The sequence below is a fragment of the Eubalaena glacialis genome, chromosome 13, assembly GCF_028564815.1.
Source record: "Eubalaena glacialis isolate mEubGla1 chromosome 13, mEubGla1.1.hap2.+ XY, whole genome shotgun sequence".
NCBI classification, from domain to species: Eukaryota; Metazoa; Chordata; class Mammalia; order Artiodactyla; family Balaenidae; genus Eubalaena; species Eubalaena glacialis.
The window spans coordinates 23,594,902-23,610,054 of record NC_083728.1 but is presented as its reverse complement, the minus strand read 5'-3'; the positions used below and the strand labels follow the sequence as shown (position 1 = coordinate 23,610,054).

General features: G+C 52.7%; 1 protein-coding gene across 5 annotated transcripts in view; it reads left to right on the top strand.

Moving 5' to 3' along the window:
- Positions 1-15,153, top strand: part of DLGAP4 (DLG associated protein 4) — an 85,022-nt gene that overhangs the window by 19,921 nt on the left and 49,948 nt on the right. Inside the window, exon 1 of one of the 5 annotated variants that reach the window (XM_061207941.1) lies at positions 3,296-4,332. The exons of the other annotated variants lie outside the window; for them this stretch is intronic. Within the exon in view, the coding sequence (XP_061063924.1) occupies positions 4,302-4,332 (31 nt within the window). The 5' untranslated portion in view covers positions 3,296-4,301. Of the gene's footprint in view, positions 1-3,295; positions 4,333-15,153 lie in introns of those variants that run through there. 5 annotated transcript variants of the gene reach the window in all.

The following is a 15,153-nucleotide window of genomic DNA, read 5'->3' as shown; positions in this document are numbered from 1 at the left end:
TCGTGGTGCGCGGGCCTCTCACTATCGCGGCCTCTCGTTGCGGAGCACAGGCTCCAGGCGCGCAGGCTCAGTAATTGTGGCTCACAGGCCCAGTTGCTCCGTGGCATGTGGGATCTTCCCAGACCAGGGCTCGAACCCGTGTCCCCTGCATTGGCAGGCGGACTCTCAACCACTGCACCACCAGGGAAGCCTGTTTACAGATATTTTACAAAGAAACTGTAGCCTAGAGGAGGTGAGTGTCAAGTCAGGGTCACCCAGTTAGAAGGTCAAGGAGCTGTTTCCCACCTCGGTCTGCCTGACTTGGGTTCCCCATTATCCTGTGTTGGGGGGGCCATCCGAGGTCCTGGTAAAGAGATGCAGTGTGGTCACAGGAGTTTCAGGGAGAATTATCTGGCCACATGGGCAGGATGGATTGGAAGCTGTGCAGTGGTCCAGGCAAGGCACAGTGAGGCCTGGGCAGGGGCCATAGAGTCAGAGAGTAACGGGAGGGTCCAGGAGGCCTTCCTAGAGTGAGTGATGAGGAGCCAGAATTCCCACCTCCCGAAATAGGCACCTCTCCACAGAGGGCACTGGGCAGAAGGTGGGCTTCCTCCCACAGCCCCACCCAGCCTTGGACCAGGAAGTTCCTGGTTAACTGAGTCACTCTCCTAAGTCCCATTTTTAGGCAGATCCATTGAGCCTTCTGGGGGAAATAGTGATTGGGCTTAAGGACTGGTGGGCAGGCTGGGAACCACAGCTTTGAGATTCTTTTTTTTTTTAACAAACTTTTTTTTAATTTTTGTGGATTATTTTTATTTTTTATTTTTTTATTTTTGGCTGCGTTGGGTCTTCGTTGCTGCGCGCGGGCTTTCTCTAGTTGCGGCGAGTGGGGGTTACTCTTCGTTGCGGTGCACAGGCTTCTCATTGCAGTGGCTTCTCTTGTTGTGGAGCACAGGCTATAGGCGCGCAGGCTTCAGTAGTTGTGGCATGCGGGCTCAGTAGTTGTGGCTCGCAGGCTCTAGAGCACAGGCTCAGTAGTTGTGGCGCATGGGCTTAGTTGCTCTGCATGTGGGATCTTCCCGGACCAGGGATCGAACCCATGTCTCCTGCATTGTCAAGCGGATTCTTAACCACTGTGCCACCAGGGAAGTCCCAGCTTTGAGATTCTTGAACAAAAATAATTCCTTACTCCCTCAGGGGTAGAGAGGTCAGGCCAAAGGAGGAGAGACTAAAAGGCTTAAGTTGAACCTCGGAGGCCCTGAGGCCATGGTTAAGGGCAAGAGCCTTGCAATGAGGCAGCCCTTTCATTGAATAGATGCTTACTGATCACCTCAGTGGGCCAGGCTCTGCTCTAGGCACCAGGGACACATCAGTGAACAAAAGGGAAACCTCTGCCTTCATAGAGACTACATACTTTTGGGGGGGGGGCAGGTGGGGGGAGGCAGACACAACAATAAGCATAAATAACTCAAATAAGTATATGGTTTATTGGCAAGTAGCGTAGGGCAAGGAGTACTGGGAGTGCCGGCAGCAGGAGGAGAGGGGTATTGCAGCATAAACAGGGTACCAGGATAGAACTCATTGAGACAGATGTTTGAGCAAGCACTTGAAGGAAGTGAGGGAAGGAGTAGTGCTGGGGAGGTACTCCAGGCAGGGAGAAGAGTGGTACAAAGGCCCTGAGGCAGGAGGGTGCCTAGTGCATTGGAGGAGGAGCAGGGCTGGTGTGGTTGGGATGGAGCAAGATAGAGTCAGGCATGTGCTTTGGGGCTTCCTGAATTTTCCTAAGTAATCAATCTAAAGATAAAGACTAAGTGAATGGTATAGCTGTAGCATAGTGACTGTGAGAAGGGCAAAGTAAGCTAATATTTTCGAAGTGCTTAACACAGTGCCTGGCATCAAAAAAGGCTCAATAGCCCTCAGTTGCTTTTGTTACTATTATACCTTTATGCAAGACAGTGGTATTGGAAAGACTGTATCATCTTCTTGAGTAAGATGCTTTTTTAAAAAAATTAATTAATTTATTTATATTTTTGGTTGCATTGGGTCTTCGTTGCCGCGCGTGGGCTAGAGAAACTAGTTGTGGGGAGCGGGGGCGACTCTTCGTTGCGGTGTGCGGGCTTCTCATTGTGGTGGCTTCTCTTGTTGTGGAGCACAGGCTTCAGTAGATGTGGCACGCGGGCTCAGTAGCTGTTGCACATGGCCTTAGTTGCTTCGCGGCATGTGGGATCTTCCCCAACCAGGGATTGAACCTGTGTCCCCTGCATTGGCAGGCAGATCGTTAACCACTGCGCCACTGGGGAAGTCCCTTGAGTAAGATCTTTTCTCCACTTTACATTTGGAAAAGAGATGCACAGAGAAGGGAAGGGACTTGCCTAGGTCACCCAGCAAGGCAGGTGGGGGAGCAGAAGCTGGATCTGTAGGTAGGTGCGGATGAGGGATGAGACCCCAAGGACCAGGACTGTGAGTAGGGGGACTCGCAGGGGAGAAGTGGGGAACTGGGAAGGCCATGAGCCGTCAAGGGAGTGACTTATGAATTTAGGCAGCTCCTACTGCACTTGGCTCTCCAAGGCATCCTGGATGTGATGGTTTTTACTGGAGGAAACGAAGGCTTAGGAGGTTGAATGAGTATCTTGTCCAAGGTCACACAGCCCTCCGGAGGCTGAGCAGGGATTCTAACCCAACCTGGAGGACCTCAGATGAGCACAGCAAAGCGAGGATGGAGTAGAGGGGACAACTAGAAACACTTCGGACTTACAGTCGATAGTACCTGGGGGGCTAATTTGACCACACAGAGATGAGAAGATCACCTCAGACTGCTTGCTCTGAGACTCAGTTTCCCCCGGGAACAGCGAAGTGTCGCCACGATAAACTGGTGCAGACTCTCCTGGCCCCTCTCTCGTCAGGGAGCATGCGTCTGGTTCCAGCTGGAACCGGTTTGGTGGGGGCGGATGGAGGGGCGGAGTCCCCCGTGCTTAGGCATGCGCGTGCTGACGTGGGCGCGCGCTCCCTCTCGGGGTCGGGCGGCCTGGGCGTGGGCTGGACTGAGCGCCCCGCGCGCTTGCGCACCCGCCCCTCCGCGCGCGCGCTACGGCCACGTGCCAAGAGGGCTGCGCGCGCCCCCGCCCGTCCCGGGAGTCCCGAGCGACGCGCGCGCGCCCCCGCCCGTCCCGGGAGTCCCGAGCGACGCGCGCGCGCGCGCGTGACGCGGGGGGCGGGGCGGGGCGGGGCCGGCGCGGGGCTTTAACCCAGAGGCCCCGCCCCTCGGGCGTACAAAACCGGAGCCTCGGGCCGGGCCGCGTGAGGGAGGAGGGTGAGTGCCCGCCGCTGGCCGCAGCTGCCGCTAGCCCGTCCGTCACTTCGTCGGTCTGTCCGGTCCACGTCGTCGTCGCCGCCTCCTCAGCCCGGACGCCTGGGGCCCGCCCAGCGCCGCCCGGAGCAGCCGCGGCCCCGCGAGGAGACGGGCGCCGCCCCCGCCCGGCCCTGCCCTGCCCCCGCCCTCCTCCCCTTCTGTCCGTCCGTCCGTCCGTCCCCCCGCCCGCTCGCGCTTCCGTCCTTCTGTCCGGCCACCAGCCCTCGGGCCCGTAGCCCCGCTCCGCCTGCTTTGTCTCTCCCTGGCTCGCTGTCTCTTTGTCTCTGCCCTCGCGCTGCCTCCCAGCCCCTCCCTCGCTCCCCGATCTCGGGTCCCCCTCAAGGCGCTCGTCTCATCCCTCAGAGCCTCCCCCCTCTGAGCGCCCCTCATCTTTGGGGGTCCTTTTTTCAGAACACCTTCCACACTCACACAAGGCTCTCCTCTGAGCTTCCCGCACATCCCTTGAGGGTCCTCCCTTCCATCTGTCCCCCCATATCCCGGGAGTCTTGCCTCCTCTTAGCCCTCATTTCTTCAGGGTTTTCCCTCTTTTGGTGTCCCCCGTATACGCTAATACCTTCTAGATCCCTTGGGGTCTCTCCTTGGGACCCCCAAAGCTCCCCAGCTCCCAGACTTCAGCGCCCCTCCCTGCCTTCCCTTGGTTTGTCCGCTGTCGCTGTCTCTCCTTGTTCTCTCTCGGGCCTCCGCGCTCCTCATTCCTCTGGGTCGGGGCCCCCTGCTTTGCTCTCCCTGCCTCTCTCCGCCCCCGCATCTGTCTTGCTGGTGTCACCACTCGATGTCTCTTGCGCTGCAGACCCCCTCTTAATAAGGCTACTCCTTTGCCAGGGCTCTTGCCGCGCCCCCTTGCTTTCTCTGCCCCGGTCCCCTGTCTCCCCTTCTCTCTGCTCCTGTGTCTCTCCCTCTCCCCTTTTCTGTCTTTGCCGGTCTCTGGGTCTCTGACCCCCATCCGGCCCTCATGGCTTTGTGTCTGGAGCTCTTGAAGCAATGTGAGTGGTGGGGTGTCCGGGTCTGGCTGGAGTCCGCCCGCAGGCTGGCCGCGGCTGAGGCTCCATGGGGTTGGCGCTGGGGCGAGGGCTGGCGCTGGGGCAGGAGGCTCTGGGGCCTCCCCACAAAGGGGGCAAGGAGGGAGGGGCCAGGCTGTCTGGCAGAGGTGGGAGTGGGGAGCCTTCCTGCTCTGAGGCTTCTGCTTTAGTTGCTTGTGTGTGGACGGTGCCACGGGCTGGGCATCCCTGCCCGCTTGGCCCTGCATGGCCTGGCATTTTGTGATTGCTTGTGGGCAGGCCTGGGCTATTTTGGAGCCAGCAGGATGTGATATCACTTGGGCGTTTATTTAGACGCGATTGGGGGTGGGGACTGCGTTCTTGCCAACTTGAGTAATCAAATTTTGCAGGGGGGGGGGTGCAGCCTCCTAGGCAGCTGGGCTGTGTGGTGTGTGGCCAGAACTTTGCAAGAACCAGGGTCTGTGCTGCCTTGGTCTTGCTGAGACTGTCAATCAGGGTGAGGGGAGAGAGGGGTTGTTCTTAACCTGACCACCCTTGAGGATTAGGTTTGGTGGTCTAAGACCTCTGCGGCCAGCCTCAAGCTGTGTGACCTTGAATGAGACCTTCAACCTTTCCAAGTCTCAGTTTCTCCATCTGTAAAAAGGGAATAATTATGCCAGCCTCACAGGGTTGTCATGACAGTCAAATGAAACATCTGTAAAGACACTTCGGGAACTGTCAGCCTGTCTTTAAACTGAGCCCCACAGAGGGAAAGCAGCTTGCCCGGGGCACACAGGCTAGTTCATGGCAGAGTTGGGACAGGGATCCAGGCCTGGGACTCCCCAGCCCAGAGTTCTTTACCCCACCTCCCACTCCATTGCCACCTGGTTGTTCAGAAATGCACCTGCCCTTCCAATAGGGCAGGGGGCAGGCTGCCCCTTTTTATGCCCCCATTCCTGGTTGCTCTTTGCCAGTTAGTAAAGATAGGTGGGTGTGCCCAGCTGGATGTCTGTGCTGGAGACAGTTGGATTTTCCATGTTCCATCCCATTGTTGTTTAAGGGTGGGCCCTGCTTGGCCAGTGGCACTTAGGAATAAAGTCTGTCAGTTTGTGGCTGTGAGCCCCACCTGCTTTTCCAGCTTCCCGTAGAGTGGGGGAACAAAGGCCCCAGCTGAGAGATGCTCCACAGACAGCTGGGGTCTGCTGTCAAGGAGCCTCAGATGTCCCAGAACTTTGGAGCAGGAGATAAGATCAGCTATTGTAGCCCCCTCATCTTACAGACGGGGTCCAGAGAGACCAGGGACCCACAGAGGATTTCAGCCAGGACTCCTGTGTCCTCTGCCGTAGCACTGCCTCTGAGGAGGTCGCTGTCTGGCTGGTGTCACCTGCCCACTGGTGTATAATGACAATTTCCAACATCCGTTGACCTTTTACTGTGGGCCCTGAGCTTGACACGCTACATAGACTACTTGCAGCGGGGAGGAGAAAGGGCTTGGTCTCTGGCCTGAAAGTGGAGGGAATCAGGGTTGTGGTCCCCCCATCTCACCTCTCAGGGAGGCTGCTTTCGCCTGGGCTTCAGCTTCCTTATCTGTAAAGTGGGAATGATAATCCTTGTCCTAAGGCTGATTCTGAAATCATGGAATCCCTAAAGAAATTCTGTGAGGCAGAATGCCAAGGTTCTATTCTCGGCTCTGATGCTAAGATGCTGTGTGACTTCAGACAAGTGTCTTCCTCTGTCTGTATTTTTCCTTCGAAAAAATGAGGAAGCTGGTTGTTGTGCTCTCTTAGGTGCTTCCAGCCCTGACATTTGAGGATTTTAAGGTAACTGAAACGCCACCTATTTGCACCTACATCTCATCTTACCTGTTAAAAGTGTGCTTGATCACAAAATAAGAGGCAGAATGTGTTGAGTGCTGCCAGATGTGTGCTGATAATGTGCTGTGGGGTTTCATCGGAGAGAGATCTTGTCCGGGCAAAGGGATCAAAAAGGCTTCCAGAAGGAGGCAGTGCTTGAGCTGGGCCCCTATACCAGACATGTTCTGCCTCTTATACAAACTGTTCCAGAGAAAGAGTGCGGGTTTTTGGGCCGCAGACACCTGGTCTTAGTTGGTCTGCATCACTCGCTGCCTGTGTAATCTTGGGCTAGTTACTTTCTTTGAGCTTCAGTTTCCTCCTCTGGACGCAAGGTAATCATATTTACACTGCAGGGTTGTGGTGAGGATTAAGTGAGATTCTACATTAAAAAATACCTAGTACACAGTAGGTGTTTAATAAATGTGAACTTTCACCTCCAGATAATATCTGGATCCCTTTTTGCTTTGTGGGAACAAGACAGAGGCCCAGCCTCTCCCTCTACCCACTGTGGCTGGGGTTCAGGTAGCAAGGAAAGCACCTCCTGGCTGTTCTAATATGTAACCGCAGTGATCCTCTAACCTCTCGCTTGCTGTGTGGGACATTGTGTAATCTGCCAGGCTCTTTCCTTTCCATTGTTCCTCACAACAGTCCTGGGAGGAAGTCAGAAGCCAGTGGAGTTCTCCCCGTTTCACGGGTGAATGAAGAGGGGCCCAGGGAGGGCTTGCTTGACTTGTCTCCCCCCTGCAACCCACAGCGTTGCTCCAAATTTATTTCTGCTGCCTGGTAGCCTACCGCTCGGGCTGCCTTCTCTGGATCTGGCGTCTGTTCTGCAAGGAGGGTTTGTTTGGCATTTCCCCAGCCTCTGAGCTCATCTGAGATTTAAATGGGACTAGCTTGAGGTTGGGTGGGGACTGAGTCACCACCTTCCCTGGCTTTCTCGTCCTGAGCAGCAGCCAGACACACCCAGGGGGCCACTGCCGTAGACCTGCTGGTTGTAGACCCTGCACACAACAGGCTCTCCTCCCAGAAGCTTGGATGGCTCAGGAATGTCTCTCTCTGGGCTCTCAGGGGAAGGCGGCAGTGGTGGCTCCATATGTATTTCTTCACCTCAGGGATCTGGAAGCACAAGCCACACTGAGCTGTTGTTGCCTGGCCTCTCCTGCTCCAAGCCTTTATTTGTGCTGTGCCCTCCCCCGTGGTGCCGTCTCTTCCCTTTGAGGCCCACATTGTCAAATGCCACCTCTTCCAGGAAGTCTCTGATTGCTGCCTCTGGAGTCAGACTGTGAATTCGGTCCCAGGTCCATACTTGCTGAAAGTGTGACCTTGGAGATCACTTTACCTCTCTGTGCCTCAGTTTTCTCATATATAAAAATTAGCCTCCTCATCTTTACAAAGTTCAGGTTCCTGAGCTCTATCCCCAAAGATTCTCATTTGGCAGGTCTGGGGGCAGGAATCAGCTTTTTAAACCAGCCCTCTGGAGGAGTCTGATGCTGAAAGCCTGTGGGCCGCACTCTGGGTAAAGCTGAACTGAGAGTTTCTCGGGTTGGTGTCACAGTTTGGCTTGTCCCTGCTGTGTGACCTTGGATTGATCGACTTTCTGCGCCTCAGTTTTCTTCCGTGTCAGACTGGGATGGAAATGCCTTCCTCACAGGTTGCTCTGAGGATGCAAACTCGTGTCGTAAAGGCCCCTCAAGAAATGGGAACCTGTCGGCTACACTGCCGTTCACTGGGTGTCGGGGACTGTGCTAAGCACTTTCTGGCATTATCCCACTGCATCATTGCAACAATCCTGTGACACAGGTCCCAATATTATCCCCATTTTACAGGTGAGGAGACTGGCCCCTCATCATGGTCTTTGTTTCAGGCAGGATTGGTTGTTTCCAGAAGCAGATTACCCTTCCCCTGCTCAGTCCCGGCAGCAGACACTGTCAGACCTGGCCAGGGTGAGGACTGTGGAATTGAACATCTGGGCAGGAATGCAATCCAGTCGTCAACAGGAATTTAATGAGGTTATTGAGGTGTGCGGTGTGAGTGCCTCTCAGGTTCCCAGGTTTCCCAGTCCTGGCTGTGGCTGCCTCGCCTCCCTCAGCCTGTGTTGGAATCAGCTGGTTCTTCACCCACCCACTCCTGGGAACCAGGGCTACCTTAAAGGCAAATAAAATCCATATTCTAGAGCTAAAAGATTGTCTCACTATAAGAAGCGTGCTAAGGGAGGAAAAGGGACAGGGATGTGCCTCGGATCCCAGAACGAGACCATGTCAGGGCCAGGTGAGAGCCATAGCGCTGTCTCCCCACCCAGGCCTCCCTCATTTCTCTGTCCCTGGCCTGCGTCACCCTGGGGAGAGCTGGTGCATGGCGGTCTGGTTTGGCCAGTGAATAGGCAAAAGCAAGAAAAGTGGTCCCAAGTGGTTGGAGCTGGACTTGGCTCAGCCTGGAGCTGAATTGGGCTTGGAAAACACTTTCTGACCAGGGGCCTGCCCTCCCAGCCCTGGGCCAGGCTCCGAGAGGATGGGAGAGACCAGACAGGGCCTCTGCCCCTGGGAACTTAGGATCTGACAAGGGAGACAAGGCCTACAATTATGGGAGACTGTGTGACAGTCTGTAATTAAGCATCTGCTGAAGGAAAGCATCGTCTGAGAAGGAAGAAGTGAGCATGAGCCAGAGGAAACAAGAGCCCTCGTGAAGGGGGCTGGATTCGCAGAGACCGACATTGGGGCTGACGTTCCTGGGAATGGTTTCTGCAGAGGCACAGGTGTGGGGGCTAGACCGGGTAAGTGCGTATTATGGAAACAGTGAGTAGACTAGTTTTGCTGATGCATCAGGGCTCTGGGAGGCGCCAGGAGATTGTAGGCAGCATTGAACATGAGCTGAAGAGCAGAGGCTTTGGAGAGCCATGGAAGGTTTTAGAGCCGGGATGGCACAGCTGGAGGATTTTTTCAGGATGAGTCAGGCTGGGTGAATTGGAATGAATGAAAGTGACAACAGGGAGGAGCTTTGCAGGCAACTCAGAGAAGGGAGAGGGCAGGGTTCGGGTGGAGCCTGTGCGAGTGGGAAGGGCCAGTTGGGGTAGCAGAGGATGTTGTGTCCCTGAGGAGAGCCTGACCGGGGGGCCTGATGGGCCAGCGGGAAAGATGTTGGGTGTTGCTACTTGGAGCAGGAAGTAACAGTCTGAGCACATTGCTCGCACACCTGCTCTATGCCAGGTTCTGTGCCAGGGCCTCCACGGATGCTCTCATGAAATCCTTACAGCAAGCTCAAGGCAGGCGGACTTACCATCCCCATTTTACAGATAAGGAACATGTGGCTCAGACCCAAAGCTGACTGCAAATGCTGGCTCTTCCCACAGTGCAGCTCTGCTTCTTGGAAAGGAACCTCCTACTGTTAGGATCCCAGGAATCTGAGCCTTCTTGCCCCTTGAATTGGGGGCACCTAATACATCCTCTAAAGGCCAGAACCCCCTTCTTTCTAAAGACCTGGAAGATTGGGGCTGGGTACCAGCTCAGAATTTCTTCAAGGTGGGGGAGTCAGGGAATTGAGGGGCCTTCACATCAGCAGTTTTACTCGCCAGGCTGTGAGCAGCTTCCAGAGCTGGGCCTCGTGTATGTCTAGTGCAACAGTGGGCATGTCCATGACTGGGCCCACTGGGATTCTCAGCCAGCCCCCACCGGAGAGGGTGGGCCCTGGCCCAGCCACAGAGGCAGGGAGGGACTTGTCCGAGGTGCTCTCGGCACAGGAGAGCCAGGTGATGAAGGTGATGAAGCCTATTTCCCAGGCTGCAGCCAGTGATGGCCACTGGGCAGAGGGAAGGGGAAGGGGACTGGTGCTTAAGAGCGGCTAGCAAGGGAGGCAGCAATGGTTGGCGGCAGTGTGCAGCTAGGAAACTGGTGGCCAGTCATTCTCCGTGTGCCGCCCTGAGCAGGGCCTTGTCCTGGGGGTCGTGAGGCCACATGGCAGGCACAGCCTCTGTGTTCCGCTCACCCCACTCCTCCCTTGTCTCCAATAAACACCCCCAGGATCCTTCTGCCAGTCTACTTTGGCAAATTTATACCAAAATCAGGACAAAGGTTTTGATGAGGGATTTTTGTGCTCCTTTGGAACAGACACAGCCTGAGAAATGTTCGGATATTGGAACAGTGAACTAGACTGACCTGTGTTGTCCCTTTCAATTGTAGTTATTCACTTGATTAATGCTTTACCATTTGCCAGGTGCTTTCTTGTAAACGTGATCATTCTCATATGTATTCATGCTTTTCGTTTCGTTTATAGCACATTGTTTCTGGATCCTTAATGTTTGTGTAGCCTGTTTTTTAATTTCAAAGCACTTACATCTACTTTATCTCGGTAGGTTCTTATACAACCCTAAGAGGTCATTGCTATTCTTGTCATCGTCATTTTCCAGAAAGTGACTTGCCCGCGGTCACTCTGGGATTCACTGGCTGAGCTGTTGTTCACTTATTCAACAAATATTTATTAAGTGCCTGCTGTGTGCCAGGCGATGAGCTGGCCCTGGGGATACAGTGACAAGCGGAGCCGTCTTAGAGACTTAGCTTCTGACCTCCCAGAGTCCACACAATCATCAAGGTCTAGCCAGGATCCACCCTAACGCTCCTGACCCCCACCCCCCACCCCCGGGCTCTTTCCACTGCAGACCCCTGGAGTTTGGGCCTGAGGCTTAGATCTAGACTGTTGTAGCCTGTGAGCCTTCAGCCTGGAGCATCATGGCAAAGCAAGCCAAGGCAGCAAGTCTCTGCAAACTGAACTTCAGAAGTGACAGAAGAGGTCTTCGGTAATGACTTAATTATTAACGGGAAGGTGAGGAAGGGCATCTCTACAGAAGGCCATCTGCTCCTCCCCAGGGGGGAGGAAGTCGCCCAAGGGCTGCTGTACCTAAGATCCTGGCCTGAATTTTCTGCAGCCTCCAAATATTTGATTACAGTCTGCACAGGTGTGGAGCCCTGTGGGCATGTGCTAAGCTGGGGACCCTCCTTGCCTCCTTTAATATTAAATGAGATGAAATAAAGGCATATCTTAGGTTATCAGTCTGGAAAGGACTCTCCCAGCCCCCTCACTTCCCATGAGTGGGAACCAAGTATTGGAGGGGACAGGATCCCATATTGAGAGAGACATTATTCTTCCCCTTCCCTTGTCTTACCAGCCTGACTTAATTTCCCCAGTCCTTCCTGTAGGAACCCTCTCCTCTCAGCTGTACCTACTGAGCATTCAAAGCCCTCTTGAAATCCTTCTTATGCCGTAAGGCCAGGTTTTCCTGAGTCTTCCCTGCTACTTTCTGCCCTGCCCAGAGGCCTGTGGTGTCCAGGCTGCCGCCATCTACTGTCAGAGGCTGACCACCTGTTCTGCAAGGCTAGACCAGCAGCCCTTGAGGAGACTTCTGAGACCTAGAGGGAAGCTTCTTTGGGTACATTTTGCTGGAGTTATTTTTTTATGTGCAAAAATTATGCTTTTATTGAGAAAGCAATACATGTATGTGGTTAACCATTTCAAACTTTGTAGAGAAAAAAAGGGTCCAGTGAAAAATTAGTCTCTCTCCCACCTAGGCTCCTAGATGATGACTGTGAACAGTCTTGATGTTTCCTTCCAGAAATACTCTGCATACACGGGCAGCTGTGTCAGTACATCCCTTTTTATTACCTACTGCCTGCTGTTCTGTACCTGTCTTCTTCACACAAGGCTGTCTCTGTTGTCAGTATTCCCTATGGGCACACACATGGCTGTGTGGCAGTCCATTGACGGATGGACCACCCGTTGTTTGTCCAGTCCTCTGCTCAGGGACATTTAGGTCGTTCCCAGCCTTGCTGCTACGAGCAGCGCTGCAGCCAGCACCCTTCCCCACCTGGCTGTATACATGTGGGCAAGCATCACTGTGGGAGCCATTCCTTCCTGCAAGTGAAATTGCTCTTTTGAAGAATCTGTGCACCTATAAGTTTGTTACCTTCTTTTGCATTCTGAAAATCTATATATATATTTTTAACATCTTTATTGGAGTATAATTGCTTTACAATGGTGTGTTAGTTTCTGCTTTATAACAAAGTGAATCAGCTAGACATATGCATATATCCCCATATCTCTTCCCTCTTGCATCTCCCTCCCTCCCACCCTCCTTACCCCACCCCTCTAGGTGGTCACAAAGCACGGAGCTGATCTCCCTGTGCTATGCAGCTGCTTCCTACTAGCTATCTGTTTTACATTTGGTAGTGTATATATGTCCACGGCACTCTCTCACTTCATCCCAGCTTACCCTTCCCCCTCCCCGTGTCCTCAAGTCCATTCTCTACATCTGCGTCTTTATTCCTGTCCTGCCCCTAGGTTCTGAAGAACCATTTTTTTTTTTTTTTTTTTTTTTTTTTAGTTTCCATATATATGTGTTAGCGTATGGTATTTGTTTTTCTCTTTCTGACTTCACTCTGTATGACAAGCTTTAGATCCATCCACCTCACTACAAACAACTCAATTTCGTTTCTTTTTATGGCTGAGTAATATTCCATTGTATATACGTGCCACATCTTCTTTATCCATTCATCTGTCGATGGACACTTAGGTTGCTTCCATGTCCTGGCTATTGTAAATGGAGCTGCAGTGAACATTGTGGTACATGACTCTTTCTGAATTATGGTTTTCTCAGGGTATGTGCCCAGTAGTGGGATTGCTGGGTCGTATGGTAGTTGTATTTTTAGTTTTTTAAGGAACCTCCATACTGTTCTCCATAGTGGCTGTATCAATTTACATTCCCACCAACAGTGCAAGAGGGTTCCCTTTTCTCCACACCCTCTCCAGCATTTATTGTTTGTAGATTTTTTGATGATGGCCATTCTGACTGGTGTGAGGTGATACCTCATTGTAGTTTTGATTTGCATTTCTCTAATGATTAGTGATGTTGAGCATCCTTTCATGTGTTTGTTGGCAATCTGTGTATCTTCTTTGGAAAAATGTCTATTTAGGTCTTCTGTCCATTTTTGGATTGGGTTGTTCTTTTGATATTGAGCTGCATGAGCTGCTTGTAAATTTTGGAGATTAATCCTTTGTCAGTTGCTTCATTTGCAAATATTTTCTCCCATTCTGAGGGTTTTCTTTTTGTCTTGTTTGTGGTTTCCTTTGCTGTGCAAAAGCTTTTAAGTTTCATTAGGTCCCATTTGTTTATTTTTGTTTTTATTTCCATTTCTCTAGGAGGTGGGTCAAAAAGGTTCTTGTTGTGATTTATTTCATAGAGTGTTCTGCCTATGTTTTCCTCTAAGAGTTCGATAGTGTCCGGCCTTACATTTAGGTCTTTAATCCATTTTGAGTTTATTTTTGTGTATGGTGTTGGGAGTGTTCTAATTTCATTCTTTTACATGTAGCTGTCCAGTTTTCCCAGCACCACTTATTGAAGAGGCTGTGTTTTCTCCATTGTATATTCTTGCCTCCTTTGTCAAAAATAAGGTGTATATTTTTTTTTTCAGAGCTACTGATTTTCTTTTTTTAATTTTAAAAAAATTTTATTTATTTATTTATTTTTGGCTGCATTGGGTCTTCATTGCTGCACAAGGGCTTTTCTCTAGTTGCGGCAAGCAGGGACTACTCTTCGTTGCAGTGCGTGGGCTCCTCGTTGCAGTGGCTTCTCTTGTTGCAGAGCACAGGCTCTAGGCGCACGGGCTTCAGTAGTTGTGGCACACGGGCTCAGTAGTTGTGGCTCACAGGCTCTAGAGCGCAGGCTCAGTAGTTGTGGCACACGGGCTTAGTTGCTCTGTGGCATGTGGGATCTTCCCGGGCCAGGGATCGAACCTGTGTCCCCTGCATTGGCAGGCGGATTCTTTTTTTTTTTTTTTAAAGGTAAAGCTATTTAAATTTTATTTATTTATTTATTTATTTATGGCTGTGTTGGGTCTCCATTTCTGTGCGAGGGCTTTCTCTAGTTGCGGCAAGCGGGGGCCACTCTTCATCGCGGTGCGCGGGCCTCTCACTATTGCGGCCTCTCCTGTTGCAGAGCACAGGCTCCAGACGCGCAGGCTCAGTAATTGTGGCTTACGGGCCTAGTTGCTCCGCGGCATGTGGGATCCTCCCAGACCAGGGCTCGAACCCGCGTCCCCTGCACTGGCAGGCAGACTCTCAACCACTGCGCCACCAGGGAAGCCTGGCAGGCGGATTCTTAACCACTGTGCCACCAGGGAAGCCCAAGGTATATATATTTTTAAAAGCACCTTGCCCCCACCCCTGGATTCAAGTTCCTGTCCTTGGTTAAGTACTGACGGTTCTAATCCAGCCGAGAGAGGGGAAGGAGGCTGGCCAGTCTTCGCTCAGAAGCCCTCAGCCAATGAGATCACTCCAGAGTAGGGTGCAGATGGGAGGAAGTGAGGAATGAAGGGAAGAAATGGGCTGGAGGGACATCAGGAGTGGAGCCAGGACTGGGGGGAGGGGATTCTGTTACAGGTACCTGGGGACCTGTTTGTGACTTGGTCTCCAGGGAGGGATGCCCCCCCACACACACACACACACACACGTACACTGTGTCCTCCTTCCTGTGCTTCTCTGGTGTGTGCCGCACCTGCTTGGCAACGGCTGGGCCATTGAGCTCATTCATCCAGCAAATATTTACTGAGCTCCTGAATCCAGTGCTGGCTTGGCCACAATGTCCCTGTGCCTTTCCGAGCTTCAGTTTTCCTCATCTGAGAGGTGGGGAGGCTCATCCCTGCCTCTCTCATGTCACCAGCCTAGAGGGGAGATTTGGTAAACCAGCCAGTGGGAAAACACTGTAAAACAGATTACAGTGGTCTTAGCTAGACTGTGCCAGGCACCCTGGGGTCAGCAGAGAGTGAAGTTTGGACCAGTCCCGGGTGGGATGCTGTCTTAGTCCTGGGTCTTAGCAGATGGCCTGGTCGGCCCTCAGGCGGGGAGTTTTCAGGCAGCTGTTGGTGGCTCCTCTTGCTGTGCTAAGACCAGGTCAAGCTCGTCCCTGGGGTCTTCCTGAATTTGCTCTGCCCCA